This window comes from Heloderma suspectum, chromosome 7 (genome assembly GCF_057233095.1).
Source record: "Heloderma suspectum isolate Gila_16-S chromosome 7, 16-S_ref, whole genome shotgun sequence".
Lineage (NCBI taxonomy): Eukaryota > Metazoa > Chordata > Lepidosauria > Squamata > Helodermatidae > Heloderma > Heloderma suspectum.
The window spans coordinates 47,942,583-47,952,987 of NC_139464.1; the positions used below are offsets into that span (position 1 = coordinate 47,942,583).

Genomic DNA, 10,405 nt, shown 5'->3' on the forward strand with positions numbered 1-10,405 from the left:
CCACAGGTTGCCTTCCTGCTGCCAGTGCAGTATCTTACACTGGAGCATGCATTCTTTTGGATGCACACTGTGTTTTATTTTGTGGGTCGTATCCGTTGCGGCATTACCACTAATGTAAATCAGTGCGCTAGTGTGAACCTTCTCTAGCGCAATGCCAGTAGCGCTTGGTGGCACGATGGGTTTCTCTGGAAAACTCGCTGTAAGTGCTACTTGTGTTGCGCCGGAGATCCTTCATGCGATCACAACGTCATTTACATTAGCGGTAGTGCTGCATTAGATACTGCCCTGTGCTTGTGCTATTTCCACCACAGTCTGTACTGTTTCTGGTCATATCTAGCCCCTTTGGAAATTGCTTGAAATACTACCACCACTAATTAATAGGGCTGTGATGAATGAGGTTGCAAGACCTGAGTGTTCCCTGTATCATCAGCTGAGTAGCTAGATGGCTTGGATCCAGAAGATGCAATCAGAAGCACTTTTGTTTGCTTTGATCGAATGATGGAGCTCATTCAAGATTATTTGAGAGTTGCCAATAAAACACACACACACACACACAGAGAGAGAGAGAGAGAGAGAGAGAGAGAGAGAGAAGGGAGAGACTGGATTACAGATGAAGTAGATGTAAAGAGGCAATTTTAATTACATCAATTTCTGATAAACCCATGCATGGGGAAGAAATGCAGAGGTGACTGAGCAGAATTTCAGAAAGCTGCTGATGCCTGTAGTTTTCATTTCTCTTTGAGTGCCTTGTTGATACTGAATTTTTTCCACTGTTTTCCAAGACACATTTCATGATAGGATAGGATCTTACAGCAGGGGGTAGGCAACCTAGTATTGTAGTCTAGAATATCTGGAGGGCAACAGGTTGGCTACTCCTGACTTATATTGTAATTAGACTGGTGTGCGCGCATGTGTGCATGATAGTTTGAGTGAATTGCAGAACCTGTTAATATGAATACTTAGGAAATTGTTATGTGGGTCATTTCTGGTTTGGCTGTGTTATTTGCAGTTTTAAGATGTAATTGGAAGATAATAGGTCATGTTCAAGACGACATAGGAAGCCTAGAATGGAATTGAATTCAGTTCTGCATTTAACCCTAAATAACATATTTCATCAATCTTTCATTCACATTAAATTTCATATAATATTTTTCTGTCCTCCATAGGCTACAGTGGTTTAATCCAGTACATTGTATTAAGGTTGGTACATCACTCAGTTAATTAGTCAGATATTGTCAACTGACTGCCTAGTATTTGACCACAGTCAAATATTGTCAAATATACCATGAAGCCAGCAATGCCACTATATAGGTGACAGCTTATCTTTTGCAATTTTTATTATGTTATCAAGACGAGGAGGGAGAACTGCTTGTCCTCTTGCTCTGCAGCAATCAGAAGCAGACTGGTAGCATAATGAAGTTTCATACTGTGGTTTCTCTTCAGATCATTATATAGCTTCATGTACTGCTCCCCTGCTAGGACTGCATGTGTCTCCAAAGAGAAACAGGAACATCTGTCTATGCAACGGAGCCATTTCCAACCTCCCATCCTTCCTCCAGCCATTGCATTATGACAGGGATAGATCATGAATGCAAATCGTGCACCAAAGTCATGAGATGGGTTACAACTGCAATTAAAAGTGAGGTATTCAAAAGTTGAATAGATTGAGCAGGTGCTTAGGAGGCCAAGGCAAGGAATGACATTTAGTTTAGGGTTGGCCTTGTTGGTCATTCTTCTCCTACTCTTGTTCCTTTGTTAAATAAGATCATAGGATTTTAGAGCTGGAAGGGACCTTGGAGGTCATATAGTCCACCCACCCCCTGCTCAGTATAGGTTCTGTAATGGAGGATGCAGCCACAGCATCCCTGGCAGATAGCAGTCTAGCCTCTGCTTAAATACCTCTAGTGAAGGATAGCCCACCGCCTCCCAAGGCTGCCTGTTCCACTGTCAAACAAACATCTTGTACTGTTAGGAAGCTTCTCCTACCATTGAGCTCAAAATCTGCCTCCCTGCGATTTTTAGCAAGTGATTCTAATTCTGCCCTCCAGAGCAATAGAGAACACGTTTGCTCCATCTTCTGCATGACAATCTCTGCATGATACTGTGGTTTTAATATTTTATACATTTTATATTGTTTTATTGTGTGCTCTTTGGTTTTAATTTTTGTGAACTGACCAGAGAGCTTCGGCTCTTGGGCGGTATAGAAATTAAATAAATAAATAAATAACCATCTCTCAGATATTTGAAGACTGCTGTCATGTCTCCCCTTGATCCAGGCTTAACATACCCAGCTCTTCCAGCTATTCCTCATACCAGTCTCTTTACCAACCTGGTAGCCCTCCTCTGGACATGGTCTTGTTTGAGAAAATAAAACTGTTATTACAACCTCTCCCTTATTTCTTATCCTAGAAATAAAAGAAGCTAGAATAAACATTGTAAAGCATCTATTCCTGGTTAACAAGCATTTTTTAAATTTTGTATTCAGGTTTTTTGGTATCCTTAGACGACTTTTATATACTTGGCAGTGGCCTGATCATGTTGCAGACCACAAACAGTGTATACAGCCGTTCTCTTCTTAGACAAGTAGTACCCGAGAGCCTGTTTGCATGGCAGAGAGTCCGTATCGCCAACATGATGGCAGACTCCGGAAAGACCTGGGCACAAACCTTTGAAAAGCAAAACTCTGGTTAGTATATTTGAAATTGTATCTCTTTGTATATGATTCTCCCCATGCCGAAAAAAAGAAGTGAAATTTTAACTTTTTCCTCACTGCCCCTTAGGTACCTATAATAACCAATACATGGTCTTGGATATAAACAAGGTGAAATTACAGAGGAGTCTTGATGATGGAACTCTCTATGTCATTGAACAGATCCCTAAACTTGTGGAATATTCTGATCAGACAAATATTCTCCGTAAAGGTAAAAGCTTTCATAGGACTTCTGACGTTAAAGGGATGTATGTAAAATCAATGGTCTCAGCAGGAAATTACTGCTTTTTCTTGCTAATAAGAATTAGAAATGGTGTAGGAAACAGTCATAGCATATCTGTAATTCCAAATTTAGATTTGTGCAAAAAGGAAAAAGAAAAGGCAGCAATTTTTGCATATCAATTCAGCACCAGATACGAATTCATTCCAGATTGTAGCTGTAAAAGATGACAGATGATGTTTAAAATGGAGACAGGACTTTCTTGCCATTCTGTTGAATTTGAGGATTCTTTGGTACTTCAGCCTGTCCAAGTTAAATTTGCTTTTACAGCTGTTTGCTGCTGCGCTTCTGCCCAGCTAAGTTCTGTAGCATTCCTTTGATCTCCTTATGAGTGAGGAGTCCTAGTTCTAGAAGTAGGGTAGCATTTCCTGCAGCTAAGCTTTTGCAGTTCAACCCTTTGACAACATTCAGACCTTTGACTCAGTCTTCCCCAACGTGGTGCCCTCCTGATCTGTTGGTAGACAACTCCCATCATCCTCAGTCACCATGGCCAAGGGCTGGGGATGATAGGAGGGCACCAGGCTGGGGAAGACTGCTTCCAGCTAAATCTACTCACTGTAAAGTCTCCTCTTGCAGGATACTGGCCTTCCTACAACATCCCTTTCCATGAAAATATCTACAATATGAGTGGATATGCAGCATATGTAAAAAAATATGGCATGGACTTTTCTTATGAGATGGCTCCTAGAGCAAAAATCTTCCGGCGGGACCAGGGAAACGTGACAGACGTGAGGACCATGAAGTATATCATGAGATACAACAGTAAGTAATTTTACACTTTTCTGTTTATCTTTAAAACATTTCCCCTCCCTAATATGAAAATGCTCATTACCAAGCATTAGCATTGCCATAGTTCGTGCACGCTAACCTTTTCAAGCAATCTTGGAGAAATCATATGAGGAATGTAGGAACACAGGAAGCTGCCTTATACCGAGTGACCCTGGGTCCATCTAGCCCAGTATTGTCGACACTGACTGACAGCGGCTCTCCTGGGTTTCAGGCAGGATCTTTCCCTAGCCCTACCTGGAGATGGCAAGGAGTTCCATGTCCCTTGGCTATTATGTTTTTGAACATAACTGGAACAAAGGCAGAAGGCTGCTGAATTTGAAATACCCTGATACAATTTTGTAAATCCACAGAGATGGGAGTCAAATTCTGACTAAAAGTAGTTCTCCCTAAAGAACTTCTCAGAACTTTAGTTAAAAGGTTTAGGGCACAATCCTTTGTATGTTTAGACAGTCCTACAAGTCCTAACATTCCCCAGCCAGCATGGAAGTTGGGGGATTTTTCCTGTCTAAGTGTGCATGAGCCCTCAGTCTATTATGCTTTCTGCTCCAGAATAACCTGTGTTGTGTAGCTTCGCTAAACCTTGATATTGTCAAAATAGATCCCAGTAAGGCTCAAGCTGGACTGTTGTTAAAACCCTGTAAATATCTACGCTGTGACCAGCCAGGGATGTATGCATTCTGCACTGTATAACCCCTGAGCATTTGATATCTTGCATCAAAAGCATTTGTTTTTAAAGTAAGGGTATGATTAATCTCCTTCCCCCTCCCTACTCATCTTTAGCCCTGTGACCAGTCCAGGCTAACATCCCTATTCAGCCCTGAAGCTGACTGGGTGATCTTGCCCTCCCCCGCACCTCTCAGCCTAACCTACCTGATAGGGCTGTTGTGAGGATAAAGGGGGTTGGAGAAAATGGCCCTGCACTCTTTGGGGGAGTGACAGGATTAAAATGTAAATAAATGAATGCACAGAAACGAGATTGGTCCATGGTTGGGCACAACTGCCAAAACTTACTCAAATCCTCTTCCTCCTCTGGCCCCTTTTTTCCCAGACTACAAGAAAGATCCCTATGCAAGGCATAATCCCTGCAATACCATTTGCTGTCGGGAAGACTTGAACCCCAAGACGCCAGTTCCTGCTGGCTGCTATGACTCTAAGGTAAATACTCCCAGAGGAACTGGCCCACTGTAGATGCTTGTGGGGAGGGGGGGTTCCTTCATTCATGCCATTCATTCTCCCGCAGACATACACACACTCCCTTCCACCTTTGCATATTATTCTGTGCATCTGCGATATTTGTGTGTATGATTATAGGTGCCAGCAACTCAGCAAACACACAGTTAAATGACCTCTGTTTTTTAGGGGGTTTGCTCCCCAGAAATGGGCAAGGGAAAGGATTAGAGTAGTCTGCCAGTCCACAAGCTGGGCATATCCAGCAAAAAGTAATGCAAGAGTAATGCAAGAGTTGGACATCAGCACTTGGTTTGTGCTAAGGTTGTGTAGTTTGGCCACTTCACTAGTACAGCTTCATGCTAAAGACTACTAGAGACTAATGACCATTTTAGGCTTGACTCTCACCTTGGGGAAGTTCGTATTGCTCATTCAAGGGCCAACATAGTCTCAGGTTTTAAACTGTCAAGGGCTCCTTGGAGGCCTCTCTCAGTCTAATCTAGTAGCCAAGTCCAGACACAGACAAAGGGATTCCTTTCAAAGCTTTATTCTTCTTTTACAACTTAACAACTCTACAGGTAGCAACTAGATCTGAGCAGCAGAGTACCTATGCCCTAAGTTGAAACAGTTGGTCCCCATTTGAAAGGGAATTACTGACAGACCCCTGAACTTAAGGACTAGGGAGAGTCCCTCCCCTTTTCCCCTGGATCCTCGGGGCACAGCCGTTGTTTGCACACCAACCGGGCACTGCGCCTCCTTTCTGCGCCCTCCATCTGGCGCCGCTCTCTGCGTCTGCGTCGCAGATCCACCAAGTCTGCTATTTCTGCTCGGTCACTCCCCGGACTGCTTTCTAATCTAGGAATGTTGGTGGGAGGAATCTCCGTCAGCTGTGGGCCCTGGGAAAGCGGAGCGCGCTCCTCTCCCAGGAGCAACTGCTCTTCCTCAGAATCATAACTACTCTGGGATTCTATGGGCTCAGTGTCCACCCTGACATAAACTGCATGTGAGCTGCCCAGCTTCCTTGGAGGAGGGTGGCTGCAGAAGTTGTCAAACCTTTTGCTTCTGCCCTGCAACATGAGCCTTGCCCTGCCTAAGCAGCCAGGTCAGCAGAAGCAGTAAAAATATTCTGGCCGTGTTTCCATGACAACAGAAGGAGAAGCTAATGGGGGAATACCAGATTTTTTTAAAGGAATCAGCTTTGCTTTGAGCAGGGTTCCACGAGCAGATTCTTTGGACCAGTAAAAATTGCTTCACAGAACATACTTCCTGGTGGGGGTGGGGGATTGAACGTCATCTGACTGGCAGGGGCTGCTTAACCAATAAGAGAGGCTTCCCCCCCTCCCCCCTTTCTCCTTTCCCCTGGAAGTCCAGATGCACCTGCATTTCAGGAGCAAGCCTCATTGAGCACAATGGGAGTTACTTCTGAGTAGACACACATATGTTTGTGCTGGGAATGGGAGCGGGGGAGAACACAGAGACAGAAGCCAGCCCTCATTTTAACCTGCAGGACATCATTGACCACAATGGGAGTTACTTCTGAAGAAACAGTAATAGGTTTGTTGTGGGAAAGAGAGCAATAAACACAAAGACAGAAACCAGCCCCTATTGTAACCCGCAGGATATCTAGAATGAAGCTGTGAAGTATTTACTTCCTAAGGCAATGAATTGGCACCTTGAAATTATGCTTAAGAAATTGGGCTTTAAAATGTGCCATTTCAGTGGAGGGGCTTCTCTGTAATTTCTGTGGGCATTCAGAGGACAAGCCTTATTCAGCACAATGGGAGGAAACACCCCTTGACTGGGGTCATGGTGAAAGGCACATCCCTGGGCAGGGCTGGCATACCTAAGCCAAATGCAGGTGTTGGGGCATACAACAACTATACTGGGGAGAACCCGACTTGAGGAAAATAATTGGACTTCAAGCAGTGTCAGGAAATCTGGTTTTTCCCTGATAAGCTCCAGGGTGGCTGCTGGATGGCCACAACATCATGTATCCCTAACGACCTCAGCACACAGCCGGCTCAGAGTAGATTGTTGGGTACACACAGATCTATTCCAAATGCATATCTAAAGATCCAAAATCCACACTTCTCCCCACAACACACTAAAATCCAAGGCTCCATATGTGCTAAGTGTCCAAAGATGAGGATGTCTAGGCATGTGCAAAGTGCTTTTCTACAACCCAAATTATTTCCTGCTGCCACCACCAATCTTACGAGTCCCCTGGGCTGCAAGGAGGTCAAATCAGTCAATCCTAAAGGAAATCAACCCTGAGTGCTCACTGGAAGGACAGATACTGAAGCTGAAGCTCCAATATTTTGGCCACCTAATGCGAAGAGAAAACTCTCTGGAAAAGACCCTGATGCTGGGAAAGATTGAAGGCAAAAGGAGAAGGGGACGGCAGAGGATGAGATGGCTAGATAGCATCACCGATGCAATGCATATGAACTTGAGCATGCTCCGGGAGAGAGCGCAGGACAGGAAGGCTTGGCGTGCTATGGTCCATGGGGTCACGAAGAGTCGGACACGACTGAACGACTGAACAACAGCAACCCCCTTTGTCAGGGTACTCAGATGTGTCAGCTGATCTGCCACTAAGTTTGCATTGTGGGAGTGAATGCTCATGACAGCAGGTGCTTGCCCTTGTTAGGTATAAGGCGACTGTCTGTCTAGGGAAATGCAATCAGAGCCTATGTTGGTGGTGTCGTTCACCCCTTTGGATAAACCCGGAAATGGTCCTCCCGTTCCATTGTATTACACAGAAACTTTTGAGCCATTTTCATAAGCAGGACTGGGGCTGTGTTTCCACCAGTGAGTTACTCCAACCTGGCTGCACAGTGAAGTCTCTGTGTTTCCATGATGTTGTGGCATTCAGCACCAGCCCGGCACTTTATCACTGAAAAACCACTTCTTCTGAGACTGCTTATAGTCCGACTTTTCCAGCATACTGCGGCTCCATTACTGACCTGTTTCCACAATCGCACTGGGTCTGGTATCATAGTCCTGCCCATGCAGCGTGTAGCCCAGCCTTTGTGGGTGTGTTGCTCTGACCTCAGTGACCCAACCCTTTCCTTCACTGTTTTCTGGAAGTTTCATCGCCATTTTGGAGCAGGATGCCAAGGGACCAACTTTTAAAACATCACTGAAAATTAGCACTAGAACACCCCAGTCAAGGGGTGTTTTCTCCCATTGTGCTAAATGAGGCTTGCCCTCTCAATGACCACAGAAATAACAGAGAAGCCCCTCAGTTGACATGGCACATATCAAAGCCCTCAATTCCTTAAATGCGATTAAGTGTGATCTTGAAGCTTTGGTCCATTGCCTTAGGACGCAACTCATTCACAGCTTCCATATAGAGATCCTGTGCATTAAAATGGGGGCTGGCTTCCCTCTCTTTCCCACAACAAACCCATTACTGTTTTGTCAGAAATAACTCCCCTTATGGTCAATGAAGTCCTCTGGGTTAAAATGGGGGCTAGTTTCCCTCTTTGTGTTCTCCCCCCCTTTCCCAGCACAAGCATATGTGTGTCTACTCAGAAGTAACTCCTGTTGTGCTCAATGAGGCTTGCTTCTGAAATGCAGGTGCATCTGGACTTTCAGAGGAAAGGAGAAAGGGGGGGAGAGGGGGAAAGCCTCTCTTCACAGCAAAGCTGATTCCTTTTTAAAAATCCCGCACTACTCCATTAGCTTCTCCTTCCATCGTCCTGGAAACATGGCTGAGGAGGCGGGAACACTGCTGATGTAATCAGACCCAACCCAGACTCCACTCAGACTCTACCCAGCCATCAAGAAAATAATTCGATTAGAGCTCAGTTGAAACAGCACAGAGCCCCAAGCTAGAGCGATGATAACCACCATGGAAACTGGAAAAGGAGAAGATGCTATTGGGGGAACATCACAACAAAGCTGCAAACAAAGTGAAGCCGATAGTGTGGAAACATGCCCTGGGCCAAAATATTCTTGGTGTCTGAAGCAGAAAACCTAAACAGTATTCTCCCTTCCAGTCCTTCCCAAAATTGTTGGGTACACACAGATCTATTCCAGATGCATATCTAAAGATCCAAAATCCACACTTCTCCCCACAACACACTAAAATCCAAGGCTCCATATGTGCTAAGTGTCCAAAGATGAGGATGTCTAGGCATATGCAAAGTGCTTTTCTACAACCCAAATTATTTCCTGCTGCCACCACCAGGATCTGGGTTTGTAAACCTAAGGAGGGGGGGAGATGAACAAATATATAAAGAAAATGGTTTGCCCCCACAGTCGAGGCCACAACCTGCCACTGAAGGTAAAGGGATCACCTCACCTTGCCTAATAAATGGGTTCGTTGGGTTTATAAGTGATTCTGGGATCATCATTTACACTGCCCTGTGTTATTTCTGAATGCTATTGATGTGATATAGAAAGCACAGGAGGGCTATTTATTAGTCCAATGCACATATTGAGCAAAATGACTCATTGGTTTGATTTGAAGGAAATTCAAACCACTTGGTGCATTCTCATTTGCCACCCCTCCTTCCTTTGCAATGACGTTTGCTCCTGCAATCCTTTCCAGATAGCAGACATCAATATGGCTGCGAAGTTTACAGCCTATGCCATCAGTGGCCCACCGGTGGAGGAAGGCCTGCCTGTCTTCAGCTGGACCCATTTCAACAAGACAAAGCACCAGGGCTTGCCAGACTCTTACAACTTTGATTTCATCACTATGAAGCCAGCGCTGTGAAACTTGGCATCAGAAGTTTAACCTATAGTGGGAAAGGAAGTTCTCTGCTTACACTTTTACAGCCATACCAAATAAACCGACCTGTGCCTACCTGGTTTTCTGCCTTTAGTTTCATTACAAGCATTTAGCAGGATGGGGATTGTTTGAGATGCAACACAATAGCATCATATGTTTGCAACAAAAGGAAAGTGCAGCAGCAGAAACTGGAAAATGGGATACAGGACAGCTACAGTGCAAGGAACTTCACTCCCTGTGTACCTGTTTATTTGTACAACAGGGAAGGTACTTGCTATCCTGTGTAAAGTGCTTTTCCAGGCAGTTTTTTTCTCTAGATGGAGAAAAGTTTACTATTACATGGCTTATACTACCAAAACAACTTTAATTGGAAGTTAAAGACTGATCTGACCTAGTTTGCAGAACAAGCTTTATATACCTGGTTTCTGTAGACTGGTTGAGAGATTCCCACATATAATACACTAGTTAATGATTTCTGTAGAAACGGTCTCAACATGACTGGTGCCTAAACTCTGGCTTCAACTTGCTTTCTTGAGGAAACTTGGAGTCCTTGGGCACAGGGTGTTTTGAAACAAGGATAATTGGCTGGCCTCTAAGAAGCCTTTTCTGCATACACCCTAGGCAGTAGGCAAACCTTTCACCTGGATAAGAGAAGATTGAAGCAGCCCTTGATGCCAAGAGGGCACACCTCCAACCTTTCTACAGAATTAGTCTTCTA

The 10,405-nt window shown here is 44.5% G+C and overlaps 1 protein-coding gene across 3 annotated transcripts in view; it reads left to right on the plus strand.

Annotated features, from left to right (window-relative positions):
* The window catches only part of PLBD1 (phospholipase B domain containing 1), a 73,176-nt gene extending 63,409 nt beyond the window's left edge, over nt 1–9,767 (plus strand). For all 3 annotated transcript variants that reach the window (XM_084810061.1, XM_084810062.1, XM_084810060.1), the window contains 5 exons: nt 2,486–2,686; nt 2,781–2,921; nt 3,567–3,752; nt 4,828–4,934; nt 9,505–9,767. In XM_084810061.1, coding sequence (XP_084666187.1) covers nt 2,486–2,686; nt 2,781–2,921; nt 3,567–3,752; nt 4,828–4,934; nt 9,505–9,672 — 803 coding nt within the window. In that variant the 3' untranslated portion in view covers nt 9,673–9,767. The remainder of the gene's footprint in view (nt 1–2,485; nt 2,687–2,780; nt 2,922–3,566; nt 3,753–4,827; nt 4,935–9,504) is intronic.
* Nucleotides 9,768–10,405: the final 638 nt, after the last annotated feature.